Raw genomic sequence first — 14,382 nt, 5'->3', positions numbered from 1 at the left:
TTGGTGGGGCAGAAGGAGCCTTTTATATGCTGGAATGAAAATTTCACAGAGGCTAGAAAATGAATCAAAGGAAATAGCACTTTGGGGTCTTTGATTTGCAGCCTGATAAGAAGATGCTATGGTTTACTAAGTGGGATCTGAAAGTGACCAGAGTCTGAGCAGAGCTGTCCCTACAAGGGCAGCTGGTTGTGGTCCTGGACCCCACAGTCAATGAAAGCCTATACATTCTACCCACAGGAAAATGTTTAGAACTTCCCACATGAAATGAGTAGCTTTCTGTTTTACCACATATGCTATACCATGATAGCATTGGCAGTCTTTAGAGTGAAATTGAGAAACTGAAGTTGCTCATGTTGAATGACTATCCTCTGGGCTAAGCAAGCAGCTCTGAGCCCAAAGTCAAGTTATTTTCTGTGTAGATCATTGTTGAAGCAGTGAGCTGCAGCTGGCCTCACCTTGCCCAGCTCACTGACCTCTTAAACACTGTGCTAACACCCCTTGGACACCACAATGGAGACGTGAGCCTCTCATGGACGATGACCACGGTGTATGTGAATGGAGGCCTGGGGAACCCCCGCTATGCCAGATGGAATCGCCGGGAGAGCATTGAGGACTGTGGCCAGACTGAGCGCTACCAGGGAGATGTGGAAGGGCAGCAGCACAGGCTGACTCCATTTGAGAAACTCATGCGGGACATGTCAAAGGATGAGAAGGTGGTGAGAGAAATCACACTCGGGAAAAGGATTGGCTTCTACCGGGTTCGAGGGGAAATTGGAAGTGGAAACTTCTCTCAGGTGAAACTTGGAATTCACTCCCTAACCAAAGGTATGGTTTGACTTCTCAGGGTGAAACTCTAATGGCATTTAGGAACGAAGAACATTTATAGTAACATAGTAATTTTGGGTTTTCTTGAAACGATTAATTGGAGTTTGTATATTATTGTCTCAAAGCAATCAATTTCTGAAGTACATATCAATCAATGCCTTATATTTATATATGTATTAACAATGGCACAAAAGAGCCTTGGATAATCCAGAAATGGTTTATATTTGGAAATTTGCTGTGGCTCATGTGCTTGGGTTCTTTTTTTCCCCCTACTGTAGATTAAGCTTGTAAAGTTGATTCTGCTCATTCTAATTTCCATTCATTCATTAAATCCATCACATACTATTTATTTGGTATCTGCTACTACAAAGCATTCTGTTATGTAGTGTGGGAATACAGAGGCAATCAAGAAAAGGCCCACTTCATGTCCTCAAGGAACACACAATAATGGTGAGAGGGGCAAAACATAGATTTTTTTTTTTAACTCTGTAAAATCATGTCGTACAGAGGGCACTGAACTGGAGTCAAAAGATCTTTATTGGCCCAGTGACATTAAGCAAATCACGGATTTCTTTAACATCTGTAAAGTAGGGGGTAGTTAGGTGAGGCAGTGGATAGAGCACCAGCTCTAGAATCAGGAGGACCTAAGTTCAAATCTGGCTTCAGACACATAACACTTACTAGCTTTGTGACCCTGGGCAAGTCACTTAACCCCAATTGCCTCAAAAAAAAAAAAAAAGATCTGTCAAGTGGGATTCAAGGCACTTTTCCCATTTCTGTCATAGTGCTGAGGTGTAAGTCATTAAATGCTGTAGAAATGTGAGCTTTGCCAAAGGTATGGTACAAATTACTATGGCCACTCAGAAGAGGAAGGAGTCAAAATCAGGAATCTGAACTCAGATCCTTTGACTCCTGAGTCAGTATTTTTTCCCACTGCTCTATCCTGCCTCTAGTTGTGACCTTTATGTCAAAAATTCTTATGACATAAAAGGCTTCCTTCCTTTTTCTTCTTGGAAGCAATAGTTGTGACTTGCCCTGGGTCACACAGCTAGTCTGCGTTCAGATATGAACGAGTCCTCATGACTTTACAGTCAGTGCTCAATCTATTGTGCCACCTAGCTGCTCTTAACATAAAAGCCTTGAGTACACTTTGGGAGATTGTTTTTTCATTTATTTTGGCTCATGACTACTTCCCAGAAAACTTGGGAAAATGTATGATGGCTCTCTCTCCCACCTCACTCCCAAGTTATAGAGCCTAACTTCACATTTGAAAGTATGTAGCTGCTGTTATTACAGAACATTGTATTAAAAGTAGGAAAAAAAAAGCCACTCAAGTGAACAACTATCAGTTCCCAAAATGTATATAAATCTCCTATCACTAATAGTCCCAACTATGAATATCCCTTTGGCCTCTACCCTAAAATATGGTGTCCAGAACTGAAAACAGCAGCCCAGCTGTTGCCTAGCCAGGGCAGAATACAGCTGGACTGTTTTGTTCTTCTCTCTGTATTCTTTATGTCTTTTAAAACAACCCAAGGTCATATTCGATTTTTTGGCTGCCATGTCACATTATTAACTCTTTATTTTTTTTCATGAGAACCATTATTTAACCATACTTCATCCATCTTGTTTTTGTGAACTTGGCTTTTATGACCCCAAGTATAGGATTTTACATTTACCATTATTAAATTTAATCTTATGAGATTTGGCCTATCATTCTGATGGGGTGCTAGGGTGCTTGTGCTTGTTCTTAGACCCCAGTTTCTCCCTAGCCTCAGAAACACTGTCTCTGACAACTACTCCCCAGCCCAAGGACACTGTGCCTAGCAGTTATTCATGCGTGGGCCCCAGCACAACCCTTATCTCTCTCCCTGGTGCAGCTACACAAAGCTGGGTGAGAGAGTGCTGGGCTGCTCAGGCCCCAGCCCTCAGATCATGTCTCTGGAAGCCTCCCAATTCCTTAGTACGTTCCTGTCTTGTAAGAAAGCTTTCCCTTGTTGCAGAGCATTCTCTCATCAAGACAGAGGGAGAGGGGTGCCTTGCCCAGCCCAAGGAGTTATGTCTTTGGTCAGCCCAAGGACTCTTCCTCCTGCCAGACTCCAAAGATCCATACCTCTGTCATCTCCCTGCCTGTCCAGTCTACTCCCTGTACTTTCTCATCCATAGCTCCCAAACCACCTGGAACTTTAGATTACCTCATCAGTGTCCCTGGCATTCCTGTCCCATGCCCTTTTCCATATAAACCCTAGCTCCATCCTCAGTCACTTGCAGGTTCCTTAAGAATCCTTGCCCGCTGAAAAGCGTAACAATAAATCTTTGCCACCTTGACTTAAAGAATGCTTGAGTCTGTGAATTCATTCCAGACTACCCGTCCTGTACTCCAGTCTTTGAGGGGTCTTAACCTCTCAGACCGCAACAATTCTAGCCTATCAAGCTCTCTTTGGATGTTAACTTTGTCTTCTGGTGGTATAGAACATATAGAGATGATATTAACTAATCCTCCAAGTTTTGTGTCTTCCCTAAATCTGACAAGCAAGAGACCTATGCTTTCATCTAAGTCTTTTTTTTTTGGCAAGGCAAGACTTGCCCAGAGTCACACAGCTAGTAAGTGTCATGTGTCTGAGGCCGGATTTGAACTTAGGTCCTCCTGACTCCAGGACCTGTGCTCTATCCACTGGGCCACCTAGCTGCCCCCCATCCAAGTCTTTAATAAAAAAAAAACAACATTAAACAGTACTAAGCCAAGTACAGATTCCTGAGGTACTCCATAGAGACCTATCTCAAACCTGACATGAATGCATTCATGACTATAATCTGGGTCTGGCCTTTTAACTGGTACCATGTCCCTCTAATTGTACTATCATCTAGTCCACATCTCTGCAATGTGGTGATAAGATGAGAGATGTCAAATGCTTTGTTAAGAGCTAGATAAATGATTTTAATAGCCTTCCCCGATCTACTAATCTAGTTGCTGTGGTCCAATAGTTTTTCAGTTGTGTCTGACTCTTGGTGACCCCATTTGGGGTTTTCTTGGCAAAGATATTGGGATGGTTTGCCATTGCCTTCTCATTTTACAGATGAGGAACTAAAGCAAACAGGGGTAAATGACTTGTCCACTTATCTATTAACTGTCTAAAAAGGAAATGAAGTTAATCTTCTGTGATCAGTTCTTGAAGAAATCATGACGGCTCTTAGTAATCACTGCTCCCCTTTCCAGTTGCTTACAAATTATGCACTTATTATGTTCAAGAATTTTGACAAGAATTGGAGTCAAACTCACTATACTTTACAGCTTGTAGTTTTCACCTGTTAACAAATTGGAGGAAATGGCTTTGTTTTTGGTGAGTGGCCATAAGGTGAAGTTTGTTTTTGATAACTCCACCTGTGTTAATTTGTGACAGAAGCAAACACAGAAACCCTGTTAAACAGTATGTGATGAAACAAGGAACTTACTATTTCTGCCTTGATTTTTTGCTTCTGCCGCCACCACCTAAAGACTTGGAGTTTATTCCTAGATCTGCAGCATTATATGACAACTAGGTAGTGTGGTGGACAGAGTGTTGGGCCTGGAGTCAGGAAGACTTGAGTTCAAATCTGCTCGCAGACTATGATTCTGAGCAAGTCACCTAACCTCTATTGGCTTGTTTCCTCCCCTTTAAAATGGGAATAATAATAGCATCTATCTCCCAGGGCTGTTGTAAGGATAAAATGAGATAATATTTGCAAAGTGCTTTGTAAAGCACTATATAAATGCTAGCTAGCTAATATTGACAACTTTGACTGGGCAACCTCAGGTATTGGCAACCAAGCCCATGGAAGATATGAACTCTCCCCCAAGGGTACTCTGCTTTTTAGGAAAACTCATGTGTGTTGAAAAGAGTGACAAAAGATGAAGGGAAGAGAAGGAGGAGTGGAGAGCAATTTCCCTCCTTAAGGGGAAAGAGAATTTTAGCTAAGGGATTGGAAATGAGATGTAGGAGGTAGGAGGCAGGGTGAATATAAGAGGGAATATATTTGGAGAAAGAGCAGAAGAGAAGGAAACAAAGTAAGAAGAGTGCCCTCCGAAGCTCTAAACTCTATCTTTGTTAGGCTAATGAGGGTTTACTTCAACTTTTTACAAACTTTTTCTGCCTTTTTTTTCTTTTTCTCCGCTGGTATATCCCAATGGGATTGGCAAGAAAAGAGATGGAAACTCACAGGAAAGCTGACCATCCCAGTCCTTGCATCAGCAGCATCCGGGGGCCAAACTGGACAAAAATCATGCCCAGCCCTCCTGAAGTCATGTAGGAACTCCCAGCTCCTAGTGCGAATGCAGGTGTCCATATTTGATTTCCATATTAAAAGGTGCATATTTCCTTGGCTCTAAGTGGAAACACCTGACAGTTTTTGAACCTCTTTAAAGAAAAGCTTCTGAATATTTATTTATGTCCCATCTAGTGTCTGTCAATACAAATAAAAGTGGTCATTAGGGACACAAGTCCTTGCCATGTTGTGGCTCTCTCTACCCTCTTCCTCCAATGTCCCAGATCCTCCTTCCTGACACTCCTCTCCCATTGCTTAGCCCTCTTGTATGCCCTTTTACCTTCTGCAATTCAATTCAATTCAACAGAATTTGTTCTGTTACCATTATGTTCAAGGTGCACTTTCCCCTCACTTCCCATCTTGGAGTGACAGCTTCACCCGAAACTCCTGTGATGTTAGGAAGCAGACATCAGGGAAGGGAGGGCCAAGGCCTCCTAGGGAAAAGGTTCCCTGCCAAGGGACCCCCAAAATTCTAATTGATTGGAAACAGCAACAGGATAAAGAGTATGGAAGAGAGGGCAGAAACATTGGTTTCTTCTGTTGTGGACTTTTTACAGGAAAAGGGTGTGTGTGTGTGTGTGTGTGTGTGTGTGTGTGTGTGTGTGTGTGTGTGTACATACACATGCCCTTGTACTAAAGGGGCTGAATACTAAGAAGTCACTGGAATATTGGATGAAAGTAGCCAGTTCAATTTATCCTGAAGGACTTCACAGAAATTATCCTTCTTGATCAGAACTTTGAAGGTCCTAGTTTATTTTTTTTTAATTATTTTTCCTTTTTAAAAATTTTTTTAAAATTTTAAAATTTTTAACATGTGTTTTTAAAACTTTGGGTTACAAATTTTCTCCCTTCCTCCCTCCGCACCCATCCTCATTGAAAAGGCAAGCATCTCGATACAGGTTATAGATATGTAATCATGCAAAACACTTCCCTGGTAGTCAGGTTGTGAAAAACTAAGTATAATTCCCTTCATTCTATCCTACCCATTTATTCTATTCTCTCTTTTGTCCCTGTCCCTCCTCAGAAATGTTTGCTTTTGATTATTCCCTCCCTCTATCTGCCCTCCTCTCTATCAACCCCCTGCTCTCTTGTCCCCTTCCCCACTTATGTTCCTGTAGAGTAAGATAGATTTCCATACCCCATTGTGTATGTTATTCCCTTCTTAAGCCAAATCCTATCAGAATAAGATTCACTTATTCCTTTTCACCTTCCCCCATTTCCCCTCCACTGTAAAAGCCTTTTCTTGTCTGTTTCATGTGAGATATTTTACCTCATTCTACTTCTCCCTTTCTCCTTCTCCCAGTATAATCTTCTCCCACCCTTTCCAGATATCACCCCTTCATCTTCCTCTATCTATCTATCTATACAAACATATAATTTTTTCCCTCCCACTACCCTAATACTGACAAAGGACTCATGAGTTACAAATATCATCTTTCCCTGCAGGAATGTAAACAGTTCAACCTTAGTAAGTCTCTTATGATTTCTCTTTCCTGTTTACCTCTTCCATGTTTCACTTGAGTCTTGTATTTGAAGGTCAAATTTTCTATTCTGCTATGGTCTTTTCCACAGCAATGCTTGAAAGTCCTCTATTTCATTGAATGACCATTTTTTACCCTGAAGGATTATACTCAGTTTTGCTGGGTAGGTGGTTCTAGGTTGCAGTCCTAATTCCTTTGCCCTCCTGAATATCATACTCTATGCCCTCTGGACCCTTAATGTAGAAGCTGCTAAATCTTGTGTTATCCTGATTGTGTTTCCACAATACTTGAATTGTTTCTTTTTGGCTGCTTGCAATATCTACTCCTTGACCTGGGAATTCTGGAATTTGGCTACAACTTTCCTAGGAGTTTTCCTTTGGGGATCTCTTTCAGGAGGTGATCGGTGGATTCTTTCAATTTCTATTTTGCCCTCTGGTTCTAAAATATCAGGGCAGTTTTCCTTGATAATTTCTTGAAAGATGATGTCTAGGTTCTTTTTTTGATCATGGCTTTCAGATAATCCAATAATTTTTAAGTTCTCTCTCCTGGATCTATTTTCCAGGTCAGTTGTTTTTCCAATGAGATATTTCACATTCTCTTCTATTTTTTCATTCCTTTTGATAAGTGTTACAGTGCCTTGATTTCTCAAATTGTCCCTATCTGCCAATTTATCCATTCTAATTTTTAAGGAAGTATTTTCTTTAAGCTTTTGGACTTCCTTTTCCATTTGGCTAATTTTGCTTTTAAGGGCATTCTTCTCCTCATTGACTTTTTGGACTTCTTTTGCCATTTGGGTTAGGCTATTTTTTAAGGTGTTATTTTCTTCAGGATTTTTTTGGGTCTCCTTTAGCATCACTCTCAGTTTTTCTTCTACTTCTTTTACTTGCTTCTCAAAATCCTTCCATGGCCTGGGACCAATTCGTATTTTTCTTGGAGGCTTTGGATGTAGGAGCTTTGGCTTCATTGTCTTCTTCTGGTTGTATGTTTTGATCTTCTTTGTCACCAAAGTAAGACAATATAGTCTGACTCTTTTTGCGCTGCTTGCTCATGATCCCAGCCAATTACTGGAGTTATAAACTCTTTGTTAAGGTAGGAGTCTGTTTCCAGTGTGGAAAATGTACTGTCCCAAGCTTCAGGGGTTTTGTGCAGCTGTGTTCAGAGATACTTCTAGGGACCTGTAAATTTTCAGTTCTTCCAAGGTGCTATGATCAAGGGCGAGGTGTTTACTCCTTTCCTGGCCTGTGCTCTGGTCTATGAGCACTCTTTTCTGTCTTGGAACTGTGAGGAGGGTTTCCTCTCCACTGCCACTATAAGCTCCACCACGCCAGCGCTCTTCCTTGCCCCAGGACCACCATCCAGAACTGTGACCCAGATCCAAGCATGGGCAAAGCAAGAGAATAGTGCACCAGCAGAGAGATCCCAGCAATCCGCCTCTGATCAGCCACTCGATTCCCCCTCAGTCTGTGGGCCAGAAGCTCAGGAAACAACCGCTGCCCCTGCCAAGCTCAGGGACTAGAGCTCTCTCCCCTCTGACGTAGACTTTTCCTACTGACCTTCCAAGTTGTCTTTGGCATTCCTGGGTTGAGAAGTCTGGAAACTGCCACAGCTGCCCACGATTCATTCCTCTGAGGCCTGCTCCAGGGTCATCGCGGCCTGCGCGCCCATGCCAAACTGCGCTCCTCTCCCAGCCTGGCGCAATATACCTTTCTGATCAACCATCCAGGCTGTCTTGGGCTGGAAATTTGTTTCGCTCTGTCTTTTTGTGGATTCTGCTGCTTTAGAATTTGTTTAGAGCCATTTTTTATAGGTATTTGGAGGGGTTTGGGGGTGAGCTCAAGCAAGTCACTGCTTTTACTCCCCCATCTTGGCTCCTGAAGGTCCCAGTTTAATTCAAAATAACAACAATAAAAACAACTAACATTTATACAGCACTTAACTATGTGCCAGGCATTGTGCTAAGCACTTTACAATTATTATCTTATGCAATCCTCATAATAACCCTGGAATGTAGGTCCCGTTATTATTCCTGTTTTACAGATGAGGAAACTGAGTTAAGTGACTTACATAGCATGTGTCTTGACTCCAGGCCTGGTGCTCTGTCTACTGAGCCACCTCTATCCATGGCCACTAACCAGACAAAGGACTGACATGTGCAGATGATTCGAGGTATCCAAGGGGATGATGAGTCTGGTTTGCCTGACAGGAGTGAAAGGTGTAACCCAGACATAGCTCAGTGTGAGTGAATAGCCAAGCAGGGAGAAGTTAGTTGGTGGAAGATCCATAATTAGAAGCTTGAACTTGGATTCATGGGATGAAGGGGATTAGTTATGTGATTTAGAGGAACACATAGCTCACCAATTTCCTACTAATTCATCTTACAAATCATACAATTGGGGGCAACTAGGTGACTCTGTGAATAGAGCACCAGCTCTGGAGTCAGGAGGATCTGAGTTCAAATTTGGCCTCAGACACATAACACTCACTAGCTGTGTGACTCTGGGCAAGTCACTTAACCCCAATTGCCTCACCAAAAAACAAACAAACAAAAAAAGATAGAATTTTGGGGGCAGTTAGGTGACACAGGACCTGAGTTCAAATCCAACCTCAGACACTTGATATTAGCTGTGTGACCCTGGGCAAGTTACTTAACCCCAACTGCCTCACCCCAAAACAAAACAAAACAAATCGTACAATTGATTTCAGGAAGTCCTTGAGGCAATCTAAAGTGAAAGAACCTGGATTCTTAAGTCAACCTTTGAGGCTTAACTACCTGTGCAACCTTGGGCAAATAACTTCATCTCCCTAGCTTCTGTGATGAAGCTAGACCACTGTCACCCAGACCCACCTAAGTTGACCTCTTAAGATCCCCTGGGAGAGTATATTGACTGAATCTCAAATTTGCTCACAACATTCTGGCTTCCTCAACCTGGGTCTGCTCTACCCAGGGACAGGATACATCTTCTTCCCTCCCTTTTCTGTCTTAGATTATCTGGGAACTTTGATCCCAGGAATTGTGAGTTGCCCCAGTTGCCTCAAGGATTATTTGTCAAATTCTACTTGACTTGGCCTCTGACTAGAACCTGAAAGTACCTCACATTTGGAATAATAATAATAAAAATAGCTAATGCTTATATAGCACTTACTATGTGCCAGGCACTGGGCTAAGCACTTTACAATTATTTTCTCATTTGATCCTCACAACAACCCTGGGAGGTAGGTGTTATTATTACCCCCATTTTACAGGGGAGGAAACTGAGGCAAGCAGGTTAAGTGATTTGCCCAGGGTCACACAGCTAGGAAGTTTCTGAGGCTGGATTTGAATTTGAGTCTTCCCAACTCTAGGCTTAATGCTTTATCTACTGTGGAATTGTGTTCCCTGGACTATTAAGATAGCCTCCTAATTAGCTTCCCTTTCATTAGTCTTTCCCCTTTCCGATCCTTCCTCCGCTCAGCTGAAGAATTGATATTCCTAAAGCACAGTTCTGCTTTAACAGGTCCTTTTATTGCCTCTAGGATAAAATAGAAACTCTTCCATTTGGCATTTAAATCTCTTCACAATCTGGCTCCAGTCTGCCTTTCTAAGTCTGCTGTACATTATTCCTGAATTGTTAATTAATTTATGAAAATATGAAGTGGGGCAGCCATGAAATGAGGCTATAATAGTGCTTTAATAAGACACTAAAGGACAGATTGAAGGGGAGAAAGGGTACAGAAGCAGATGGTGTAAGGACAGGGATGGGGTGGTGAAGGGAAGAAGGTAGCATGAGGAAGAGTATGGAGATGGGGACAGGCTCAGATGATTGATCAGTCATGTAACTGTGGATTCAGAGTTGGGGACACTGGGGAGCAATGCGGATGGAAGACTACAGGATGTGGGGTTGAGAGGGCAGGAGTTTGAAGTCTCATTTTTGTAGGATTTTGTTGGGGTAGGCTAACTCTCATCTGTGCCACCTTGGGGTTACTTCATTAACATATCCAGATCATCTCAAAGTTGTCAGTAAAACTTTAAAGTTAATATATCTGGGTCATATCAAAGTTATCAGCATCGTGGTGTTCCACTGGTCTTACTGCAGATGCCTGTAGCTTATCCTTTTCCCCTTCTTTTCCCTTTACCTCCTCTATTCTTCCTTCCTCCCCCTTTCTCCTCCCTTTCCCCTTCTCCTTTCCTATGGATTCCTTTGGTTCCCATCACTGCTTCTCTTTTTTCCTAGATAGTATATAAGTTCCTGGAGATTATTATTTTTTTTTTATAATTTTACACCTAGTGCCTACCACATAGTAGGTCTTAATAAATGCTGATTAATTTATCAGTATACTACTTCCCCCCAATCCCACCCCACCCCACCAATCTCCTACTGGCTCCTATGTACTGCTTCCTGTTCTGGATCACTCTCTCTCCAGTTAGCTTAGAGTCAATATCAATGAGGAAGACGGTTAGGACACCTCTGCTCCACCACTTCACTTCCTCCTCTCTCCCCTCTCCTCATAGGAAACTTTGAGGAGGCTCCACCTTCCTAAGCCTCCAAGACCATATTCAGGCTTGGGACCCAATATGCAGTGTCCCAAGGGAGTACACTTTGATTTGAAGTCAGTCAGTCATACAAAAATGTTTTCTGAGCACCCACAGGTGGGGAATGCTTCTCAGCATCCTGAGGAGAAGTGATAGAAATTGGTCCCATCTCTCCAGGATTTTACTCAGAAAGTCAGACAGCACTGAAGCTGGTCAAGTCATAATTACTAACCTCTTGCAGTATCTGTTTATTTCAGTTTGGTGCTCACTGTCCATATATTTCCATGTTGATAAATGCCAACTTATTTATTAAACAGTCTTTTGATAAATCCTATCTAATTTTAAATTTAACCTATGAGAAATGGAAGTGATTGAAATTTGAGGTTAAATTATGTATATACTTCCTATCCCTAGCTTCCCTCCCTGGGTATTTTTTTCCTTAGCCTCTCCTTCTATGACCATTCCTTGTTGACAAACCAAAGCCTTTCTCTCCTGCTATTTCTAGGCTAGGAGGATTTGCCTTCTTTCTCCCTCCTGCAAACAATGTGATCCCCTAACACATTCAATCTGTCTGAACAGATGATATGGGACACACTTCAGCTCGTTTGTCTTTTAAAATAGAATTCTAAGTTATTATCTTCATAGAATATTAGATCTGAAAGGAACTTCAGAGATTGAGTCTAAACTCTCACTTTACAGATGAGGAAACTGAGGTTTAGAGACAGGAAAAAATTAGTCTGGGGTCACATACCATATGATAGATAATACATTCTTCTAAAGGACTCCAAACCCTTTAGAGAATTTTTTTAACACTTAGATTTATTGCATTCTACTTGTCACTGAAAGATGGGAAATAATATTTTCTTTGTGGTGGACTTTCTCAAAGGAAAACCAGCCTGAATGCAAAGTAATAATAACCAATACATATAACTCTTTAAGGTTTGCAAAGTACTTTACATGGATAACCTCATAGAAGCCTCACAACAACCTTTAGAGGTGTTATTATTTAGGTAATAGCTTTAGGTATTATTATATTTAGGTATTATACATTATTTAGGTATTCCCATTTTACAAAGAAAACAGAGGACATTATGCTTGATGCTAAAGGCAATAGGGACTGAGGCTTTTTGAGAAGGGGAGCAATGTGGTCAGATCTATGCTTTAGAAATATCAAAGAACTGGAAATTGCAGGGATGTCTGTCAGTTGGGGAGTAGCTGAACAAGTTGTGGTATATAATTGTGATGGAATACTACTGTGCTATAAGAAAACTCGATGATCTTAGAAAAACATGGATAGACTCATATGAAATAATGAAGAGTGAAATGAGCAGAACCAAGAGAACATTGTATATAATAACAATATTGTTTTAAGAATAACTTTGAGTAATTAAGTCATTTTTATTATTATAAATACCCAAGTTAACTACAGAGGACATATGAAGGAAGACATTATCTGCATCCAGATAAAGAACTGATAAATAGAAGTATGTATAGAATGATTTTACATATATATACACATAATTGTGCCTAATGATAGCCATCTCTAGGGTAGGGGGAAGAAAAAAAGAGAAAAAAGAAAGTTACATGATAACTTTATTCTATATTTAAAAGAAATAACAAGTTTTACATAATAGATTTGCAGTTTCATGTACAATCTTCCTATTCTACTGTGTAATAGAAATGATTGTTTTATTTCTTAAGTTCAGAATAAAATAAATAAAATTTAAAAAAAGAAATATCACTTTGACAGCTATAAGGAAGATGGATTGGACTGGGGAGAGAGAAAGAAGGGAGATAAATTAGGGGGTTATTGAAATAATGCAAGCAAGAAGTGATGAGGACCTGAAATAGCTAAGGTGATGGCTATGTGAGAATAGCGGGAAAAGCAGGTTATAAGATGTTGTGGAGACAGGAACAACAAGTTTGGGCAACTTGATTGGATATGTAGGGTTAGGGACAATGAGGTTTTGAAATAAGGTAAAAGGTAACAACACTGTCTTGATGGACATAGGGAAGTTCAGAAGAGGGGTAAATTTTTTCAAGGGAAATTAGTTCTGCTTTGGACATGTTGAATTGAGACTTCTATAGGATATTCATTTTGAAATGTCTAATAGACAGTTGGAAACGTGTGACTGGAGCTCAGGAGAGTGATTAGGGCTGGATATATAGACATATGGTTGAAATTGTACTGATAGTAGCACTGAGTATTGAACTTCTCTGAAACTGAAGCTTTCTGAGTCCTAAGCCTTCCTAAAGCCTGAGCCCTAAGGCAGGGAGTGAGATAAAGCAAATGAGCAGGATAGTTTCCAAGGCAGTACAGGGGAAAGATTCCAGCACCAACAAGATGGACAGCAGCTGTTTGGGGGGGCTCCCACAACATCAGGCTGTGACTTTGGGAAGAAGTTCCTTTCTAGATTTCTTAAGTCTGATTCTGGGAGAAGAGGACAATAAAGTCGGGGAAGGCTCAGGACTTAGTAGCAGGGCATACAAGCTGAGGTAGAATGGGGCAGATTGATGAGGGTATGGCTATTCATGTGTGTAGGTCATTCTTAAATTGATATTAAGTGAAGGACTGCTTGTAATCACCCAGATGAACAGCAATGTCTAACTAACCCTTGGACATCATTAACCTTTGCTTAATTGTCCATGTAGATAATTATTGTCTCATGGATTCCCTGTTGTCCTTGAAAGAGCCAGCAGTCACTTTCCCTCTCTCCCTCCCTTCCTCCACCCCCCACTCTTGAGTTCTTTCACTAGGAGCTGCTTTTTGGCTACAACCCAGGGCAGCCCATATGCCTAATGCTAGAGTGACTCCAGAAGTTCAGGGCGGCCCATTGACTGGGGAATTGCTAAACAAACTGAGATGCATGGATGGCTTGGAATGTTGCTGAACATGAAGAATTCAGAGTGAAATAAATGGAACCAAGGCAATAATACACATGATTACAACAATGTAAACAGAAAAAAAAAATGAAAACTTAAAAAAAAGCAACCGAAAGCTGTGTCACTCTAATGACCAAGTTTATTCCCAAGGATGAGGGGAGAAAATGCATTTCTCTTCCTTGCCTGTGCTGTCAGACTTGGGGGATGTGTTGGCTAGTTTTGCGCGAATGATTTTTCTTTCTCTTTTTTCTCCTTTCTTTACAAGGGATAGCTTGCTGGGTTAGGGGTAGGGATTATGTTCAGAAATAAACTTGATGCCAAAAAAAAAAAGAGACTATCTATCTATCTATCTATCTATCTATCTATCTATCTATCTATCTA

The 14,382-nt window shown here is 41.1% G+C and overlaps 1 protein-coding gene across 1 annotated transcript in view; it reads left to right on the top strand.

Annotated features, from left to right (window-relative positions):
* Positions 1-524: 524 nt before the first annotated feature.
* The window catches only part of NIM1K (NIM1 serine/threonine protein kinase), a 23,848-nt gene continuing 9,990 nt past the window's right edge, over positions 525-14,382 (top strand). Inside the window, exon 1 of the mRNA XM_027863559.1 lies at positions 525-825. Within this exon, the coding sequence (XP_027719360.1) occupies positions 537-825 (289 nt within the window). The 5' untranslated portion in view covers positions 525-536. The remainder of the gene's footprint in view (positions 826-14,382) is intronic.

The sequence above is a fragment of the Vombatus ursinus genome, unplaced genomic scaffold (assembly GCF_900497805.2).
Source record: "Vombatus ursinus unplaced genomic scaffold, bare-nosed wombat genome assembly UNPS02014772.1, whole genome shotgun sequence".
NCBI lineage: Eukaryota > Metazoa > Chordata > Mammalia > Diprotodontia > Vombatidae > Vombatus > Vombatus ursinus.
Note: the sequence above shows the minus strand (reverse complement) of the source record. Positions and strands in the feature narration are given on the sequence as shown.